This window comes from Chelonus insularis, unplaced genomic scaffold, assembly GCF_013357705.1.
Source record: "Chelonus insularis isolate UGA/USDA-ARS -01 unplaced genomic scaffold, ASM1335770v1 contig_76_pilon, whole genome shotgun sequence".
Taxonomy (NCBI): Eukaryota; Metazoa; Arthropoda; class Insecta; order Hymenoptera; family Braconidae; genus Chelonus; species Chelonus insularis.
Genome location: NW_023276741.1, coordinates 360361 through 381834, shown reverse-complemented (window position 1 = coordinate 381834; position 21474 = coordinate 360361). Strand labels below are relative to the sequence as shown.

The 21474-nt window shown below is 29.6% G+C and overlaps 5 protein-coding genes across 10 annotated transcripts; 2 read left to right on the top strand and 3 right to left on the bottom strand.

Annotated features, from left to right (window-relative positions):
- Window positions 1-133: 133 nt before the first annotated feature.
- Window positions 134-4797, bottom strand: Not3 (CCR4-associated factor Not3). Of its 2 annotated transcripts, XR_004690871.1 has the most exons (8): window positions 4345-4797; window positions 3715-3947; window positions 3012-3635; window positions 2685-2940; window positions 1823-2604; window positions 1026-1235; window positions 758-945; window positions 134-700 (listed from the first exon to the last, which is right to left on the bottom strand). XR_004690871.1 is itself a non-coding variant. In XM_035090355.1 (7 exons), exons 1-7 carry the CDS (start codon window positions 4367-4369, stop codon window positions 847-849), a joined length of 2229 nt encoding a protein of 742 aa, XP_034946246.1. In that variant the 5' UTR covers window positions 4370-4797; the 3' UTR covers window positions 134-846. The 2 variants fall into 2 exon arrangements, 1 of the variants encoding a protein (XP_034946246.1); XM_035090355.1 differs by having other exon boundaries at window positions 134-945.
- Window positions 4798-4837: 40 nt separating this feature from the next.
- On the top strand, window positions 4838-8186 carry Mrgn1 (Mahogunin ring finger 1). Of its 4 annotated transcripts, none has more exons than XM_035090358.1 (7): window positions 4838-5034; window positions 5630-5741; window positions 5826-6222; window positions 6294-6882; window positions 6964-7142; window positions 7269-7542; window positions 7624-8186. In XM_035090358.1, exons 2-7 carry the CDS (start codon window positions 5654-5656, stop codon window positions 7792-7794), a joined length of 1698 nt encoding a protein of 565 aa, XP_034946249.1. In that variant the 5' UTR covers window positions 4838-5034; window positions 5630-5653; the 3' UTR covers window positions 7795-8186. The 4 variants fall into 4 exon arrangements, with proteins under 4 accessions (XP_034946249.1, XP_034946250.1, XP_034946248.1 ...); XM_035090359.1 differs by having other exon boundaries at window positions 5015-5034; window positions 5634-5741; XM_035090357.1 differs by lacking the exon at window positions 4838-5034 and adding an exon at window positions 5306-5532 and having other exon boundaries at window positions 5634-5741.
- Window positions 8187-8319: 133 nt separating this feature from the next.
- RpL10 (ribosomal protein L10) lies at window positions 8320-9939 on the bottom strand. The gene is made up of 4 exons (XM_035090367.1): window positions 9824-9939; window positions 9647-9676; window positions 9116-9421; window positions 8320-8700 (listed from the first exon to the last, which is right to left on the bottom strand). The coding sequence occupies exons 2-4, from the start codon at window positions 9667-9669 to the stop codon at window positions 8370-8372; spliced, it is 660 nt and encodes a 219-aa protein (XP_034946258.1). The 5' UTR covers window positions 9670-9676; window positions 9824-9939; the 3' UTR covers window positions 8320-8369.
- Window positions 9940-10171: 232 nt separating this feature from the next.
- On the top strand, window positions 10172-12974 carry LOC118071281 (transmembrane and coiled-coil domain-containing protein 4-like). Of its 2 annotated transcripts, XM_035090341.1 has the most exons (5): window positions 10172-10553; window positions 10618-10914; window positions 11020-11031; window positions 11365-11497; window positions 11583-12974. In XM_035090341.1, the coding sequence occupies exons 1-5, from the start codon at window positions 10493-10495 to the stop codon at window positions 12805-12807; spliced, it is 1728 nt and encodes a 575-aa protein (XP_034946232.1). In that variant the 5' UTR covers window positions 10172-10492; the 3' UTR covers window positions 12808-12974. The 2 variants fall into 2 exon arrangements, with proteins under 2 accessions (XP_034946232.1, XP_034946233.1); XM_035090342.1 differs by lacking the exon at window positions 11020-11031 and having other exon boundaries at window positions 10175-10553.
- A 495-nt stretch (window positions 12975-13469) lies between these two features.
- Window positions 13470-17490, bottom strand: LOC118071261 (solute carrier family 12 member 9). The gene is made up of 4 exons (XM_035090315.1): window positions 16994-17490; window positions 16636-16909; window positions 16419-16553; window positions 13470-16281 (listed from the first exon to the last, which is right to left on the bottom strand). Exons 2-4 carry the CDS (start codon window positions 16904-16906, stop codon window positions 13823-13825), a joined length of 2865 nt encoding a protein of 954 aa, XP_034946206.1. The 5' UTR covers window positions 16907-16909; window positions 16994-17490; the 3' UTR covers window positions 13470-13822.
- Window positions 17491-21474: the final 3984 nt, after the last annotated feature.

Genomic DNA, 21474 nt, shown 5'->3' with positions numbered 1-21474 from the left:
CACTTTTAAAAAACAAATGCATATGTGAAAGCTGAAAGATCTTTGTTATCTAAATATACTATTTAAAATTTAGTTAACCGCAAAATAAATGTATATACATACATATAAAATGTAAATCGAAACAACTTATTCGTTCATTTTGAATGGGAAATAAAATATATTCCGTAATATTATAATTCACTATGTCTACACATTCTGTACAGTAATTCAAATTCAAGGATTTAATACCTCAATATACTTTATACAAAAAGGCTACTTATTATCTATCATTAAGACATACCATAGCATGAGAGTGCCCCACCACCTCGTCGATTTTTAAATATTTTTTTAAGCAACTGGTGGATGTTGCACCGCATGTTTGTACTGGTATTACAGAGTCAGTCGCCAGCGAGCATTATCACACACCGCACACTATGCGCTATAAGTGTTTTCCTCAGTATTTCTCACACATTACTCATAGTTTACAATTTACCGTCCTTCATTGAGTGGACTTAATTTCATCATCATCTTTTATCTTAATTATCATCAACTAAATCATGATTACGGTCCTTATTCACGGTCAATTTTTTTTGAGTAATAAACAAAAAAAAAATTTTCCTTCAATACATAAAAAATGGATCAACAGTTATGCACATGAAAAATATTCAAAGTATTTTAAAAAGTCTTGCCAATAAATAAAGAAATATTTAATGATATATATGTATATATGTACTTATAATTCATAGATATATACATACATACATATATATGTTTATATAAGCTGTTTTGCATTTTTTGTCTCATAATACCGGTACAGAAATAGTGCATTTTTTGTAGATCCTCTGCAAACGTGAAAAATTCATGATTTTAATTAAGATCTCTGTCTTCTAAGTACTTATACTCGAAAGTAAAGCCTTCTTTTTTTCTTTGTCCCCATTTTTCATAGTCAAAGTAAATATACGTTCCCTAAAATCAAGAAAATGTATTAAAAAAATTATTTTAGTCCTGACTATAAATAATTAGAAATGTTTCATCACTTTTTTTACCTGTTCATATTCTTCATTTATCACTTTTGGTTCTTCATGCCTCTGGAACCACATCATATACTTCGTATGAAACCTCCAACTTTGTTTCTTGAGTGCTTTGGCTGCCAAGTACTGGCCCTTGGAACCCTCCATGTAATAAAAAATAAAGAAAAGCGTCTCCGTCGATAGTCGTTGAAAGAATTCTACAGTATCAGAGTGTGGCAGCTGTACCTAAAATTTTAATAATAAATTAAAATAATTGAAATTAAAAAAAAAACCAATTTATACATATCATTTCTAATGGTTTTTTCTATAAACTTAATAAAGTACAGAAATGGCTCTATTCATGGAACAACAAAATCTAATGCTTTAATATAATCAATATTCATGGTCTATATTATATATATTAGAAATAATTTCAATATTAATAATGTTATTTTATTAATTCGATATTTATGGTCAATACTTTTTTCTAAGATAATAATGGTTTCATAATTTGATGTCAAGTAATAAACATCGATCTTAGAGAAAATTTATAATTTTAAAATAATGGAAATCATAATGAAAATGAAATTGAAATTTAATAAATAATATTCGTAATTAAATGTATTGCGATATTCATTCTAACTATGCTATTTTTTCGATTTTCAGCTCGAAAGAATAGAACAAACGAACAAACCTTAAAAGAATGGGTGATTCATTAATAGTTTTTATCACAATTTTTTAATCAACTATTCATAAAGCTATGTATCAAATTTACTTAGCTTAAAAATTTTTTAAAAAACAAAACATCTCTTATGACGAATAATAAAACATACTTGTTGATAATAAGGTGGCGTCTGACATAAATTTCTGGGTAGATAAGATCGAAGACGTTCAGAATCAGATGGATGTGGCATATGATAATAGGCAGCTTCCATCATTTGGAACTGCAGTTGATGTTCTTTTTGTAAAGGAACAGGACCCAGTGGTGCGACTCCAAGCAAGGGCGGAATGTGCGCCTCAGACGTCACAGTATTGGGTTTTGAATTGTCAAAGATATTTCGGCTTGGTTCACCAGGGGGTATTTCCAAACCTGCTCGAACAATTACTTGCTGGGCAATAGATTTTAAAGTAGACATGCCATCGGGAAGTTTAGAAATAAGACCGTTGGCAGTGGAAGGAACTGGGGAGCACGCATTCACTTGTACTGGTGATGATCTACTGCTGACAGATGAATGAGGCGACGCTGATGGAGGAATTGGAGTGATCATTTCTGCATTATTATTATGATTTTGACTTGATTGATTATGCATCATATGGCTTGATTGCATATTTGAAGCTGTTGCGGATACGGTTGCTGGATTATTATGCTGCGACTGCTGTGAAACAACCTGAATTTGAGATTGCTGCTGTTGTTGAGCAATTTGTTGCTGTTGAAGTGTCATTTGAGTTTGAGGTTGATGTTGAGATGTGGGAGTTGGTGGAGATTGTTGAAGTTGTTGAGATGGAGTTGTTAGTTGCTGAGGTTGTTGCTGAAGTTGTTGATTCATAGATTGTGATATTGGAGATGTAATGTTAGACATTGGTGACGATAAAAGGCCATTCTCGTTGTTTTGAGCTGTAGAAAACATTTCATAGTAATTATAAAATGTTAATAAATCAATTTAAAACAAAATAGTAATAGATAATAAATATTACATGATATTTTAGAGGTAGAGTGAACAGTTTGAGAATTGGTGTGTGAGGCAGCTACTGTGGCAAAATTTCCGGCATTACTTGTAACAACATGATTACTATTAGAATTAGGCGAGCTATGGCTAGGTGTCATGGGAATGGTTTTGCTTGGAGTGCTGCTCGATAGTAAAGTTGATTTAATGCTGGCAGTGCTTCCCGTCGTTGGAATGCTCGTTTGTGACGAGCTCAGTAGCGGTCTTACTGCAGTAGGTTTAACAGGCTGTAAAATAAAATTAATTCAATTAATGATTTTTTTCTCCTTATCAATTTATAATTTACTGAATAATTTACCTTAGGTTTTTTATCATTGTCAGTTGAACTATCACTTGAATGATTGTGCATGGTAGAACTCAATGGTGGTGATGGTATCGGAGATGTTCCTGAATTGGTAGACGTGGGTGTACCTCCAGTTTCATTACTGTTGTTACTGTCAGTCGTTGCTGAGGATGGAATTCCAACTCCTGAAAGCTCGACTTCATCAAGACCGATAATATCGTCATAGATATACTCATTTTCTTCAAAGTCTGGTTCTTGTGAAGACTCAATGTAATACTCTACATCATCTTTTATCCGCTTTATTGTATGTACTTCAACTGACATATTATCCAACATGCGCAAAAGTGTTTCCAATTTACGAATATGATATCGATGTTTATCCAGCTTTGATTTTAACTCGTCCATTCTATCCTGCTTATCTTTATCCAGTCTCTTCTTTTTACCAGCAAGTAAAGATTCTATTTCTGATTCAAATGTATCCAATTGTAAATTTAATGCATCTATGGAATTTGCAAGCCAATTGCTTACTTCCTCCCTTTCTTTTTGAGCTGGATCTAATTTCTGAGCTGCGCCTAAGCCTTCTTTCGAATATGCCTTTGTCTTTGTTTCCCGTTCAACGACTTTAAATCGTTCCATTTGCTAAAAAAATACAAGCTTATTAGCTCAAAATAAATTAAAATCAATCAGCGTGAAATTTAAACAGACAAAATATACAAACCGTTTCAATTAACTTTCTATAATCCAGTAACGTACTCTTATCTTTAATTTCTCCAGAAGCGATCCAGCTTTTAATCTGGTCACGTAACCTCTGGAGCTTCTTGATTTCTTTCTTGAGATCAGCCTCATATTTCTCTTTCTGATTGCTATTAGTCGCATTGTGAACTTTTTGCCAAATATCTTCAAATGTATCCACACCTTCAGTAACTTTCTTAAGGCACCTGTCTATTTCACCTACACAAATCAGAATGAATGTGCTTTAACAATTATCATTATTAAAACAAAATATTAATAATTACATTGACATATTAAACATAAAGTTAAGTAAAAAAAACAAACTTTAAGTGATAACAATGATAGGAATAAGGATGGAAGGATTCAGCAACGCAAAAAGCGTCAGACAATGATGCATTAAAACATTACAACAGGTACTTAATAGATCAATGAGATAAATTAATGTAGTATAATAGATATATTGATCATAAAAATACAAGGAATAAATGTTAATAATAAGAATTTTGTTAAAAAAAAAGTAGAGGTGAATGGAGGGAAATTAGTGGAATGAGAATAGGGGTTGGAAGATATAGAAAAAAGACTCGGTAAATGTAAACACTCTAGATAAATTTCGTACCTTGCAACTTTCTCGTAGCAGCCATGGCTATGTAAACATATGGTGCGATAATTCATGCATAGTCCGAACGTAACAATGAAGATACAAATAAATTTTTCGTGATAAATAGTCGGTTAACTAATATTTCCTCGATATGATATGGGAGACTTAGCCACAAGATGGCTTCCGTTTTCAAATGACAACGACCGACCGATCCAACACGCAATGGTAGTATTTGTTGAAAATGTAGCGCAAGTTTCAAATTTTGCAACAGTACAGTAACCTCACTTATTTTCACTATTTATTTGTTTACTTCATTCAAATAATGAAGATTTACTTTTAATATACAGTTAATGACAGCATCAACAAATGGTATATATCAAGTACTTATTTCTTTGACGGGTTTATACACCTGCGTATTACTATTATTTTATTCACAAACACATTTCATCGATTTACTTATGTGTGCTCACGTAAGAATGAAAAGTATTCTATTCAAATCTCTAACTTTTTGTGAGAACCTCTACCATAAATCATAAAATATAGATGGGATACTTTATTAAAATAGTTTAATATAAAACAGTTTATCAAAAAAAAAATACTATATTGCATAAAAAAACTCAGATTTGAGAATATATAAAATACTTAGTACATAGTACGTCAACTAACATGTGTAGTGCTAGTGTCGACTTTGATTGCCTGCAAATATAAGTACGTACAATTGGCAACAAATAATAATAATATTATAAAACATCGGTTGAAAATCCACCAAAATTCACTTTTAAATTTTTTATGAAAAATAAACTGTTTTTTACTAAATGCATATATTTATTACATTTCTCACAAAAAAATAAAGAACGTTCATTGGTATCCTCAAATTCTGAAATTATACTTAATTTTTATTTTATTATTAAAAAAAAATCGAAATTTTTCGGTATTTTTCTTGTTTTGTTCAAACACAAAACAAATTGTTTTTTGCAAATAGTGTCTTTATGTTAATTGAGAATCACCATTTTTGCAAGGGTATTTTTATGAAATTCTACATAACAAAATACTTTATAAAGTATACGTTTATTGAAAATCTTATGATTATCCAATTATTGTATAGAGTGCGTTATTGGTCAATTTTGTACTTTTGCAAAGTTCCGAGCTTTCAGGTTAACTTTTATGAGGACACTTCTTTAATGTTTTAAAGTAAACAATTAATTAGTGAGTTTAACGTTGCATAATCTTTTAATTTATGAATATTAATAATACATAATTATGTGTAAATAATTGTTAATTTAATTTTTCATTATTTCTTGAGTGAGGTTATTTTTCTTAATTCGAAATGGGTTCATTGACCAGTAGACAAAACGCTGGTGTTGAAGAGGTTGATATTGTGTCAAACCATGCTTACAAATATCCACCACGATCAGGTAATTATTTTTATTAATTTTTTGATAAACAATATTATCAATTGTAAACTCATCAAATTGATTGTTTTAATTTTTTAATGTTAGGTAATTACTTCGGAAGTCATTTTATAATGGGTGGCGAAAGGTTTGACACACCACAACCAGAAGCATATCTTTTTGGAGAAAATGCAGATTTAAATTTTCTAGGCAGCCGACCAACACCTTTTCCCTATCCTCCTCCACAAGTGAATGATCCAACAAAAACATTAAAAAGTTTAATAAATATCAGAAAAGAATCTTTAAGATTAACTAAAAGTATTGATCCTACACCAACATCATCAAAATCTAATGATACTATAAATGCCATCAAACATTATGGAGAAAATGATATAGATAAAAAATCTACTCGTTTTAATATTGAATTTACATTCGATTGTGATGTAAGATGTGCAATTACTATTTATTATTTTTGTACAGAAGAAATCACAACAAAGGGGCTTTCGTAAGTATCTTATCTCATGATTTTTTTTCAGTATTAATCGAGAAAATTTCTGGGAGATATTTATTTTCCAGATACATTCCAAGAGATTCTTCAATGAGTTCAGAAACATATCACTATAAAAAAGGTGCTAACCAACAATTTATTCAAACATCTCACGTTTTCGATCCAAGTTTATACAATGAAGAAGATTTACTTTATAATACCGATAAAGAAATTATTCCAATTGCCATTCACTGTGTTGCTGAAGAAGGATCTGATGAGCCCAAACAATCGCACACAACGATAGCAGTAGTAGAAAAACATTCAGATGGCTCTTATATTCTAAAAGCTCTTAAACAAAAACTTTATGTAGATGGACTTTGTTATTTACTTCAAGAGATTTATGGAATTGAAAATAAAAATACAGAAAATACTAAACAGCAAGGTAGTGATGAAGATACTGAAGATAATGGATCTGAATGTGTAATTTGTATGTGCGATGTAAGAGACACTTTAATTCTACCTTGTAGACATTTATGTCTCTGTTATGGATGTGCTGATTCATTAAGATATCAAGCTAACAACTGTCCCATTTGTAGAGCACCTTTTAGAGCTCTTTTGCAAATTAAAGCTCTTCAAAAAGCTACTGGGGCTATAATTTCTAATCCTCCATTACCAGAAGTAAGCTTTTGGTACTATAGCAAAATTAATTGAAAGAAAATGAAATTTATTTTGAAATAAATTATTTCTTTACGTTCATAGGGTAGTTGTGAAAATATTCCAACAGGATATGAAGCAGTATCTTTAATTGAAGCTTTAAATGGTCCATATACTCCAAGAGTTATTGCTCCAGCTCCAGAATCTCCAGATGCCCCCTACACCCCGGATACTCCTGATACTGACACTGCTAATGCTATTCAAGCCGCAGAAGCTTTAAACAGGTAAACAATTATTAAAAATACACATTTATGTCGAATTATTTGTAAAAGTTTGAGTTTAGTTATATTTGCGTTATTTTTAAATTTAGAACATTGTGTAGATGTAAAAAATTCTTAAATTTATTTCAGGTCATCCGGAAGAGCTCCCATTTCGAAACACGTTGGCTTAAAAGATGCAGAACTTGCTGGTGCTAGATCTAGTGGAACTACTCCATGTCCTACGCCAGAATTTCGTATGTCAGTTTTATTAGCAAGGGATGAAACTGCTGGATCTCAAAAAGATCTTCATAGTCGATCTCCAGGAGTACGAGCAAAAGTATCAAATCATCCACGTGATAAAAGCGTATTTAGAGCAAGAGACACTCTAAGACTCGTCAATGAAAAACAGCCAGCTCATTACGATGTAAATTTTTTTAATTATTTTAAGCTGATTGTATACTTTTATTAGATTAAACAAAGATATTATGTATAATGTGTTTTACAGAGTCAAGGACACGATGAAGACAGTGAAGCCGAAAAATTATCACCTCTTCTAGACTCAACAACGAATACAGACCCTCGTAAATCTCATCGTATTTGTGATATGGATATGGACGATGATTTGACTAATGTTGTTACTGAGAATGATGATGAAATAAACTGTAATTCTCATTGACAAAGAATTAATGTTTATACGAATTTAATGTCAGAATCACCATTAGTTCGCAAGATTTATCATTAATATAAAATTTATAAAAAAACTTACAATTGTATTATAGCATTACCAAAAGTGTAATTAATTAATTGGCTAACATTAACATATTTTATAAGGGAATTATCAATGTAGCTTATATTGTCTGATAAAGTTAATTTGTTAAAATTATTATGAACTATTCTTTTAGATGCTACTGCAGCAATATGTATTTTTTAATATCTACAGAATTATATTTGTAGTTTAATCTAAGTGTTTTATCAACTTCTTATAGAGTAGTTATCTAAATGTAAAATAGGTATTCATTGTAATTAAAAAGTAATTTGGAGGATATAGAATAATATTTAAATTTACAAATCATACATACGTTATTTTATTTTTCATTTATATATTTATCATGATAAAATGGTGCTTGGTACTATAAGAGCATTTTTTATTTATGTATGAATATTTAAGATAATTGTAATAATAAAAAAACACGGTTTAATGTTGGTTTAATAAAATTTTATTTGAACCAATTTAAAAAGTATCGTAATCAATTAAGCTGTTATTAAAGTTTCACGAAATTTTTTCCATTGATCCAAAGGTCCGTGTTCCGGAAGATATTTGACATTACAGCCATCGGGAGCAAGACGACCTGCTGCTTTCAAATCTTCATATTCAGCACGATCGTATTTGGTGAAACCCCATTTTTTAGAAACGTAAATTTTCTGACGACCGGGAAACTTGAATTTTGCACGACGTAAAGCTTCGATCACTGCTGCCTTATGACGATCAGATGATCGAACACTCATAATAGGTTGACCGATACGTACACGAGCTACAGTACCTTGAGGTTTTCCAAATGCACCTCTCATTCCTGTTTGAAGCCTAAAAACATATGTTTAATTTGATTTATTTTAAAACATGTTGAACGGCATTTTTCTCTGCATAATATGTCGAAGAAAAATTTAATTCCGATCAATTAATTTTATGTTCAAGTTTGAATTAATTTAATCTCTTATACTGAATTATTTTTTGCATCACATTATGAAACACGAAAATTTATATTTTATTACCAAGTACGTTAAAAAAATCGACTTACAATAAGTAATAAAATTAAACAGATAACAAGCAAAAATTAATTAGTTATTGGTTTTCTTCAATTGTTGACTTTACAACTAATGAACCCATTTGATGCATTAAAATATTTCTATTTCAACGTTTATAATTAATATTTATACAAATATTTTAAATTATTTAATAATTACAGTTGAACAATATGTGACAAAACAAATAATCTTACCTATCAGCTCCAGCACACGATAACATTTTATTAATTCGAATAACATGGAAAGGATGAAGCCTCATTCGAATATGAAATTGATCTTTTCCAGCATTTTTAACCATGTACTTGTTACAGCAAATTCGTCCTGCTTCTAATGCTTCAGAACTCAGCTGTTCATATTCATCAGATACCAAGTGTACACATAATGGGAAATCTTCCACACTAGCTTTCTTTTTTCCTAGATCGAAAATACGAATTTTTGGATCTGGAACTCCTCGACAGAACCGAGATTTTGGGTATGGCTTATTCTTACAGTAGCGATAACTGAAATAATTAAAGTCATTAATGTTAAGTATTGTAATGTATAACCTAAAAACGATAACGCTTTTTATATTATTGTTATTGTTGAATCTCATATAAGTATTTTCCGAATAATCGAATTGGTTGAAAGAAAGCATGTTCATCGATTATCATTTTTTATAATTATTTAAATATATATTGTTTGTATTGTCATTGAATATTTAATAATAAATTAAGCATGACACTTACCACCTAGCAGGTCTGCGACCCATTTTTAACCTGAAGAATGCAAAAAATAAAAAATATAAATTAAATAATACTTGTATATAAGAAATAAACAATCAGTAATTATTAAAACAAAATTTTTGTTTATAAAATAATAACGATCAAAATATATAAAACGGATCTAATAATCACAAAACGTACCAAACCCTCACGATTCCTAAAGAGAAAGGAAGTTGGGTACAAGTTTTATGACGTCATGTGATAAGTAGAGAGAGATATCTGACGATAAATTACCGGTTACTTTTAAAAATTTATATGAAAATACAAGGGCTGGGGCGAGTGTATGTATGTACCCGTGGTCCATTAATGACTGAGTTGTTATCTATTGAGCCCGACCTATATCCTCCGAGTAATTACCGACTGCGGGAGAATTTTTTTTGTGTAGAGAGTTTTCAGTCTATAACTTTTCAAGTTTATGCTATGTCAAAAAAAACCATAAAATTATTACTCAAATATTTTTTACGACTCAAATATTATGTTTAAAGGACGTAATATAATTTTTTTAATAATAAAGAAAGTAGCGAGAATTTTAGCGATTAAGATTTATCAACAAAAAGTTTTTCTAAAATAAATATTTAATTTTATTCTGCTATAGTGTTCTATCGGCCATCTTAGCATTTAAGCATGAAATAATTGATTATTTATTTTATTAGAAAAAAAAACCAAATCGCGACTACTGTTTTCTCGGTTCGACTATACATATATTCGTGTTAAAAAGTAAACTTTCTAACATAACCTCTACAATGTAGTTATATTTACAAGGAACTTACTTTTAAAGCCAGTATATTTGAATAATTATTTTTGCGACATATGATGGAATCGACAAGTAACTTAATAAACCATAAAGCTGGAACTTCAAAGAATTTATCTCGTAATAATCCATGATTTTACTACGAAATAACTTTATTTGTCACTTAAAACATACTTTTTTTTAGATGCCAAATTAAGCATTTCAGATAGTGGAGTATATTCTTTCTTATCAATTTGTGCAATTTGTTTACCACAGTTATTTCCGAGTGAATGGAATGCTGAATTTAATCGAAATTATATAAAGAAATTATGTCAATACTTAGGAGCAAATAAACGCATAGAATCAGTGATGCTTGTATTTGTGGAAGGAAATAGTAGTCATGAATGTAACCCTTATATTGAATTATTACTTCAAGAAAAAACTTTCAGCCAAAAAGCTATAGTTATTATTCAACATGCAGTATTATTTGCAGTACAAAATGGTAAGATTTATATTTATTTAAAATCCTTGTGAATATAATAAATTTTATATTTATGCAATAAATATTAATAATCACTTTGAATAAAAATGTTATCATCATTCTCAGGAATTGTGTCAGGTAATTCATTGTTAAAAATGTAGATATTTTTTAAAGTAGAAGTTTTTATCTTAGTGTGTAAATTTAGAAAAACCGTTTAATATTCATTATTTGATGATATATAGTGCCCTCTAAAAATTAGTAGAAATATTGAGGTACAAATTATCAGATATTCTTTTTTTAGAAAAGTGAGTCCTTCAGTGAGTTCAAAATAAAAACTGTGTAGTTTATGACGAATAGAAAGATATTATTAATGACAGTATTTTTTAAAATGAATTATAGCTTATTTCAATTAACTTTTGGAGGACACTATATTAAAAATGTACAATATATGTGTGATTGACAAATTTTTAGGTGAATATGATGCACGGCAACGAGTATTAGCACGACGATTAGCAGAACTTTTTAAAGTACCTTTTGATTTGATTGAACTATATGAACATTCTTTAGTAAATTTGCTTAGTAAAGAAACAGAATGTCGTACAGAGTAAGTAAAAAAAATTGAAGAATAAAATAATTTCTATTAAAAATCTATTGAATTTTAGCTTATTCAATATTTTTTTATGTTTTAGAGAAGAAAAGAAAGAAACAGAACGTCGTGATAAGATACGGAGAATAAAACGTTATGCATCAGTAGGAATAGCTACGATAGCTGGAGGAACTTTGATAGGTTTAACGGGAGGTTTAGCAGCTCCTTTTATAGGAGTAGGTGTTGGAACAATTCTTGGAGGTGCAAGTGCAGCAGCCCTTACTAGTACTGCAGGTGTTGCTATAATTGGCTCTGTGTTTGGTGTAGCTGGTGCTGGATTAACTGGTTATAAAATGAATAAAAGGGTTGGGCAATTAGAGGAATTTTGTTTTGAACCTCTTTCAAAATATTCAGTAACTGATCAACAGTTACATATTGCTATTGCTGTTACTGGTTGGTTAAATAATGAAGATTCAGATAGTATTACTAAGCCATGGAGATTTTTGGCTATTTCTCGAGAACAATATGCTCTTCGATATGAGACTAAATATTTAATAGAATTAGGCCAAGCTTTGGAGTATATACTTAGTATTGCAATATCTTTTGCTACTCAGGAAGCGTTGAAATATACAGTTTTATCAGGACTTATGAGTGCTATTGCTTGGCCAACTGCTTTGCTATCAATGTCATCAGTAATTGATAATCCTTGGTCAGTTTGTTGCCGGAGAAGTTCAGAAGTTGGTAAACATCTAGCTCATGTTTTACTTTCTCGTCAACATGGTAAACGCCCTGTAACTTTAATTGGTTATAGTTTAGGAGCTCGTGTGATTTTTTATTGTCTTCGAGAATTATCAGAGTTGGGTCGATCCCAAGGTATTATTCAAGATGCTATAATGCTTGGGGCTCCAGTGACCAATAAACAAAAGCAATGGGAAAAATGTACCAAAGTTGTTGCAGGAAAGATCATCAATGGATACTGTCCTTCTGACTGGTTGTTGAAATTTTTATACAGAACATTATCAATGACTTCAGGAGTTGCTGGATTAATGCCAATTGATTGTCCCAGAGTTAAAAATATCGATTTAGGATCGGTAATATCAGGTCATATAGAATATTCAAATAAATTGTTAGAAATCATAGAATTTGTTGGAGTAAAAACTAGATCTATCAATGCTCTAGATGATAAAGGAGTACTTAAAAAGTCAATTTCTGAGTATCCAGCCATTTCTAAACCAATATCTAATTTATCACTGCGAGGATCTAAATCTGATGAGAGCCTCAATGTCTTCCATCTTCAAACTCAAATGATTCATAAACAGAGTTCCTAATGGTCCGTCCTCAAGCTTCTAAGATTTTCTATTCTAATTGGCGAAGATATTGATAAAAAATTATTTTTCTTAAATTTAAAGGGGAAATATTAATTCTTTAATGATGAATTTGATCTTTTCAATAAACTGTGCATATTATATAAATTTCTAGCAAAATGAAAAATTGATGAAAGTAAATAACATTTGATAAAAAATCGAACTCAATTCCTTGTGATATATATATATATATATATATATGTAACAAATTAATTGTGATAATTTTTTTGTTTGAAGATTATAAATTATATTAAAATGTTAATTTTTTTATCTTTTTACTACAATTAATTATAAATACGTACATTCGAAAATTCAAAACGTATCAATTTTATAAATTTTATCAACAAAGCTTTAAAATTATACATAAAAAATGATGAAACTATTTTCTGGTGGTCAATTACACGGGTTTACAGGATGAATATACATGATAAATACATTAGAAATATCTATATATACATATAAATTGTTTATTGTATGTTTTTATAATCAAATGTTTATAAAAATTATATGCTATGTTATTATTATTATTATTATTATTATTATTATTATTATTATTATTTGAATAAGAGATAATAATATTTATTAATAAGTCAATTTTTTAGATAAACTATTTTATCACAGTAATAGGTTACGGAATATTCAGTATGATTGATATTCAATCGTTTAACTTTTTTTTATATCAATTTTTTTTTCCTATTTTAATTATAAAACAAATTATAGTATTTTTTATAAATGTATCAATACATCAATCTCCACAAACTATTGAATATCAAGTGATGGTTTATTTTAAATATCGGATCATCTATAACAATATCCGATTACCTATAATCTGTGAAAATATTAATTAAATACTGTTTAACTATAAGATTAATCCATATTTAACTAATTGATCAAAAATAATTAAAATAACTTTTATCGAATATCATCTTGTGAAATGCATTGTAAATTTAAGAAAATTTTTATAGAAGTAATAAATTATCTACAATGTTGTTGATGTAACAGCATTAAGTCCATGAACAAGGATAGTTGGAGGTAAATCTGCGGTAAGTTCAGTTAGAACTTGAAGGTACTGTTTATAAAGAAATTCTTGATCCCAGGTATTGGTTGCTGGTGGTGCGGGAAGATAAATGAATGTAGTAGCTGTTTTTGTAGAATTTTCTTTGATCAATTGATTTACCCTCAAAATGTACGATTTTGAGATATTACTAAGTTCTTGAGGATCAACATTTGAGTCAAAACTTCCCTCTTCATATTTACTTTCAATAAGAGGTCGACCTTTCAATTCAGTAAATTGAATTCCCCAGTTAGGTACTTTTTTAATAGACGCTGATATTCTTAACATATTAAGTAATTTTTTAATTCGATTTTCAGTTGTAGTTTTTGGAAACTCAATGCTTGCTAATCCTGTAGACGTTGATTCAGAAATACTTAGAGATGAATTTTCACTATCTGCCATTTCACAGTAAAATACCCGAAGTTTCAAATTATTCCAACTTTTTACCATATTAATAATACAAGCTAATTGAAGCATAAACAAAGAGGTTGTATCGAATGGATCTTGATCATTTGGTTGAAAGAAATTTACTGGCCAAACGTCAATAAATTCCAAGTTGGAATTTTTCGTAATTAAATTTTTATCAAGTAAATGAAAATGTCTGCACAAACATAAATTTTTTTTCATCTTCAACACATCCATACACATTCCAACGTATTCAACAGAGTCCATTGTTTTTTCATTAACATTTTGTCTCAAACGAAAAACATTTCCATTTCCATTAATCCCTACATTTTCAAAAATCGTAGTTGAGTATCTAGAACTCTGAAAGAAATTTTGGGGGATTTCATCATCATAAAATCCAAGAACTATTGTATTTGGTTTCATAGCACCCATTCCAGAAATCCTAATTAAATGATGAAGACCTTCTCGAACAGTTTTTGTAATAGTGAGTTCCACAAATGCTTTTACTTTTAAGTGGTCGATAAGACTTAACCAATGTGGATACTCTTCAATAGTTGGATCAATACTTTGTAAAGTAAAATCACCAACTTTTACATGACCGATAACATAAAGGCCACCTTTTTTTAAATCATTCACAAAATCAATAAGAGGACAAGCAGATCTTGGTGATGAAACCATTAAGAGCATTTGTGGTCTCCAAAATTTAACATGATCTTTTCTTGAATCCAACATTAATAAATATTTCCTCACTTGATGAAAAATTAACGCTTGTGATATGCTGCCCCAAGTGGCATTTTTACTTGGCGAAAATAAATGTAAAACTATAATTAATATTAAACAAACGATAATACTCACAGAGGCATAAATACTATTTATAATAAACATCATTATTAAAGTTCCGAGTAGTCCAAATGTGGCAGTATGCCAGGTAAAATAATTAAATGTCGGTCGAAAGTTTGGAGCACTTGCCAATTCTAACCCCAAACATGCTAAATTAGTTGCTAAATAACTTAATAAAAATAACACTGAATTTATTTGAGCGATTACATTCAAAGATCCAATAGTTAAAATAATTTGAACTAATGTCCAAGATGTAAAAACAGCGGCAATTGGATTTCCATTCCATGTTCCTCGAAGAATAAAGTTTAATCCTGGTCCAAAAATATTATCTTTAGCAAGAGCTTCTAAAACTCTGCTAGAACCAATTAAATTGCTTAATCCTGCACTAAATGTTGCTGTTAAAATTCCGACAGCTACAAAAGGTGGCCATAAATTAATTGGCATCATATAAATAAAATTATTTTGTAGTAAAAATCTGCTCGTCGTTGCTGCTGTCAATATAGAAAGAATGATGTAACAAATAAAAGTAAAAGCAACTGCAGATAATGTACCACGAGGAATATTGATTCCAGGATTCTTTAGCTCTCCACTCATATTAGCTCCTGCCATAATGCCTGTAACACCGCTAAAAAGGACTCCAAAAACACTGGCAAAGTTTGACATGGTTCCACCGCTTGAATAATCAGCACTATAATTTGAATAAAGATTTGATTTCAATGTTGATCCTAAAAGTCCGGTGTAAGTTGCATTTAAATGAGTAGTAGTATTTTGTACAAGAGTGTTAGCAGCAGGCAGTTCAACTTCCATTGCTCCTTGAATAAAAAAACTTAAAATCACGCTTGTAAGACAGATACAGACAATTGCCAAAATTGCTACACTTGTTTTAGCAAACATTGAAGCTCCAATAAGACAAACAACTAGGTTGGCAGTGTTAAGCGCTGTACAATAAAGAAATCTCCACCATCTACCATCAGGTATTACGGATTCAGTACCTACTAAATAACCGTTTGGACCAAAATTTTCTACTATCCCTTCAGCACATCCTGAGATGCATAAAGCACTTGAGACTATATTAGCCATAAAAAATAATGTTCCTATTGATCCACCAAATTCTGGACCAAGAGTTCTACTAATCATGACTAATTTATTTGATAAGAGAAATTATAATTTTATAATGTAATAAAAAAAATTGTAGATTGAAAAATTGATAACTATTTGAATATTTGTTTTCAAGTATTATTTTAAAATAATTAACTAATAGTATATAAAAGGATACAATAAGCTCCACCACCTTCAACAGCTCCATTAGTAGAAATTGCACATACAGAAGATACGGTAAATACCAAAATACCGTAAGCAATTAAAAATTGTATTAAAGTGACGAGTAATCCTGCATTGCCAACAATATAACCTAAAAATATAACAATGTTAATGATAAATATTGTTTAAACATACAATATTTATTACATAAATAATGAAAAAAATTTATTTACCCATGCGTATAAAAACTAAGGCACTAAACATAGACAAAGTAACTGGACTAAAAACTCCAGCAAATGTTCCAAGAGTTCTACTGTTGTTTGCCCCAAGACTACTAAATTCAACGTATCCATCAGTTTCAGGATTTGATGGTGATTTTATAAGACCGAATAAATTTCCGATTTTTCGAAAAACATTTTGCCCACTAATTAATGGCGCTTTTTCATTAGATATTCTTATGTGAATACGATCTGCGTTTGTAGAACCAGTCTCATTCGCAATCATTGTCTGTAAAAAATGGATCATTGAAATAACTTAATTTTTAAAATAAATGTATTTAATTTACCTCTACATAATATAAAAATTACTTACAACTTATTAACTTTCTCTTATTTTTATTATCACGAGATATGCAGTCAAATTAATTCCAAACACTAGCAGATAACTTTAATCTGATGATGTCATAACAAATATGATATATAAAGACATTAGTTTTTCAAATATGGTATTAAAAAACAGTATTGGAGTAACAATCACACAGATGTTTAACACACTACCGATACACCCCGTTTAAAACTTCACACTTTACACAGTTATTACATATTATTGACATGAAAGACAAAAGCAAGTTTAAAAGCTCATTTTATTCAAACGAAATATGTAGATTTCGCGTAAAAATAGGGATACTTTTATGAAGATAAAATATAATTAATAATTTTCAATAGCGTTTATAAATATAGGCCAACTTTGTATATGTGATACACTTGTTGATATAATTTTGGGTTTTTTATTTTGTATTTGTACACTGACAGAAAAAATGTGATAGCTAGAAAGTATACTAGCGGCAAACACAAAATATACTCAATTTGAGTATAATTATTTTTTGATGCAAGTACATTTTATATCAAAATGAAGTTTAAAGTGTACTGTACAATCATAATAACATTAACTTGATTTTAAATTTTTCATCACTCAATCCTAATATAATATTAATTTATACCAAGAATAGCGATTACTGCATTTTTGTAAATATTTTGTTTATCTCAAGTAGGTAGATAATAGAAGAAGATTACAAAGTTTACTTCAGTTGATAATATAGTTTTCTTACACTGAGAATCTTCCTTACTTACCACAAATGTATTTTATACGGAGATCCCGTATAAAGCGTACTTATGCTAAGTATAATGCTGTTTTACACTTTAAACACCATGTTCTCACATTATGAATCCTTTTTTATTAATAAAAAAATACTTGTTACTTGATTCAAGTATATCAATTCTTCACTGCAAGTATATTATATACTTAAATTAAGTATACGAAGTACTCATGCTAAAATTTTTTTCTTATTAAATTTAAAAATTTCAAAATATAAATAATTATATTAATAATAAAAAAGTTACTGTTATACCCATTGGTATTGGTCAATTTAAATTAGTGACCATTACTAATGAAGTAATTTAATGATTAAATATTCAGTAATTAATAAATAGATGAAAAGTAATCTTATAATAATTACAACAATTACTGTTGTACTTTTAAATACGTGGAGCTGCTACACTTACCAAATATTTATACCTGTATAACTTTTAACAGGTGCAAAATAATAAAAAACTTTGCATGGATGAAATGTTCCATTTTTAATTCTGCACATTTTGAGCCCAAAATCGGACTGATCGGTGCATTTGAACCAAAATGGGAATGATTTAAATAATTCATTGTTTATAAAAATAATGAAAAAATCAATGAAAAAAAAAAAATTTTTCTCTAAAAAATGAAATTCAATATCTCCTTTTTCTAAATAAATCGCCAAAAAGTAATATTTCTAACATTTAGTATTTTTTATTAATTTCCTTAGACGCGACTGAAGCTTTTGTCAATAGTGAAGCTTCAGTCGCGAATAACTTTTTATCTATCTTAGATATGTTCAGTGCTTTTTTTTTATTAAAATTACATTCTGAACAACTTTTATTTAAAACATTTTTTCATATCTATCATAGAAATCGAGAAATTCGCGAGGGGGGGCGGTTTTTCGCGATTTACTTCCCCCCTATGCGTGCCAAACAATTTTAACCTACACCATTGTGTTTCTCGCAAAATTTCCGATCCAGTCATCTATAAATCATTAATTTGGCCGCAGTAAACCAAAATTATCTCATTTCCCTCGTTTGATTGGACTATACAATTATCCTAAGGACACAGAAATATGACATTTTGCGTTTGTTAATGTATTCATAGCCTCTCATCAAAATTATAATTACCTCTATGGATTTTTTATTGTTCAATTAATAATTTATCTATCATCATCAAAGATATGATATTAGATAGTTTATAGCTAATAGTCCAGTCAAACGAGGGAAATGAGATAATTTTGGTTTGCTGCGGCCAAATTAATGATTTATAGATGACTGGATCGGAAATTTTGCGAGAAACACAATGGTGTAGGTTAAAATTGTTTGGCACGCATAGGGGGGAAGTAAATCGCGAAAAACCGCCCCCCCTCGCGAATTTCTCGATTTCTATGATAGATATGAAAAAATGTTTTAAATAAAAGTTGTTCAGAATGTAATTTTAATAAAAAAAAAGCACTGAACATATCTAAGATAGATAAAAAGTTATTCGCGACTGAAGCTTCACTATTGACAAAAGCTTCAGTCGCGTCTAAGGAAATTAATAAAAAATACTAAATGTTAGAAATATTACTTTTTGGCGATTTATTTAGAAAAAGGAGATATTGAATTTCATTTTTTAGAGAAAAATTTTTTTTTTTTCATTGATTTTTTCATTATTTTTATAAACAATGAATTATTTAAATCATTCCCATTTTGGTTCAAATGCACCGATCAGTCCGATTTTGGGCTCAAAATGTGCAGAATTAAAAATGGAACATTTCATCCATGCAAAGTTTTTTATTATTTTGCACCTGTTAAAAGTTATACAGGTATAAATATTTGGTAAGTGTAGCAGCTCCACGTATTTAAAAGTACAACAGTAATTGTTGTAATTATTATAAGATTACTTTTCATCTATTTATTAATTACTGAATATTTAATCATTAAATTACTTCATTAGTAATGGTCACTAATTTAAATTGACCAATACCAATGGGTATAACAGTAACTTTTTTATTATTAATATAATTATTTATATTTTGAAATTTTTAAATTTAATAAGAAAAAAATTTTAGCATGAGTACTTCGTATACTTAATTTAAGTATATAATATACTTGCAGTGAAGAATTGATATACTTGAATCAAGTAACAAGTATTTTTTTATTAATAAAAAAGGATTCATAATGTGAGAACATGGTGTTTAAAGTGTAAAACAGTATTATACTTAGCATAAGTACGCTTTATACGGGATCTCCGTATAAAATACATTTGTGGTAAGTAAGGAAGATTCTCAGTGTAAGAAAACTATATTATCAACTGAAGTAAACTTTGTAATCTTCTTCTATTATCTACCTACTTGAGATAAACAAAATACATTGGCTCACATTATACTGATTCCAAGTAGAAAGACTACTTAAGGCTGGGCTGAAGTCAGAAAGTTTCCCGGAGTTGACTTTACGCCCTCGCGTTGTGCGGCAAAAGGCCGAAGCTCGATATCAATTGAAATTGAGTAGGTAACAGGGAAATCGTTCGAAAAATGATAATTTTCAGGGATGCACTACAAAAAGGGAGCCTTAGGGTACCAAGAAATTTACAAATTTCAGAATAATCTGTTCCGAGCAAGACAGAGCACAAAATATGTCTATCTATCTCCGTCTTATTTTTCAGAGAAGACTGCGAGTTCGAACAGTTGACGAGCAAGCACATTCCCCACCCTCTGTTACTAAGCCTGAAGCTTACGATATCTAAACATAAACAAAGCAAATGAAAATTGCTAGCTCTATAGTCAGAAGGTTCGCCAGTTATTTTACCGAACGGTGTTCGATTCCAATTGCGGCAAAATTTTTTTTTTTATTTAAATTGCATGTAATTGCAATATTATCATGCCAAAAATGAGTTTTAAATTTCAATTTTTATGTAAAATTTTTTTTTCAATTAATCAATGACAAATGAGAAAATATTTTAACAGGGCCATTAACCTTTTTTTGTACAAATACATTGATAATAGCCTTTTTTAACAACTTATTAATAATAAAAAATTGTTTAAACAATCCGCGGTGAGTTCCGATACTTCGCCGGCAAGCTCGACCCCCACTTTCTGTGCCCAAGCCTGTAGCTTATAATTTTCAAGCATCGTTTACATAATTGGAACTATAATAGCTCAGTGGTTAGAGCCCCGACCTTTTATTTTGCTGGGCAGGGTTCGATCCCAGTCATAGGCAATTTTTTTTTCTGTTTCTTGTTCAAGTGACTTTATATACTTATAAATCAATTCATATATTTTATTACATTATTCTTCCAATTAATTACGAAAAAAAACTTGTTTTTCTGAAAATAAGCTGAGGGTGAGGAACCAGTTACTATGAATTCTCTTTTTTAGAAAATGTTGTCTTTAAAAGACACTATGAATTGATTTTGAACTTATGCAAACAACCAATTATTGTATTTATATAAAATTTTAATGAAAAAAAAAATTGGCTATAACTGGGATCGAACCCTAATCGGTAAAATGAAAGCTTGGTGTTCTACCTACAGAGCTAACATATTATCTCTGACATTATGTTTATGTTTATAAATTGTATAATGCAGGCTTGAGTACGAAGGGTAGGGATAGAGTTTGCCGGCGAAGTGCCGGAAATCCCCGTGGATTATTTCAACTACTTCTAAATATTTCTAAATTGCTTAAAAAAAAGCTACGTTCATATAGCTATAGTAAAAAAAGTGTTTATAACCCTGTTCATATG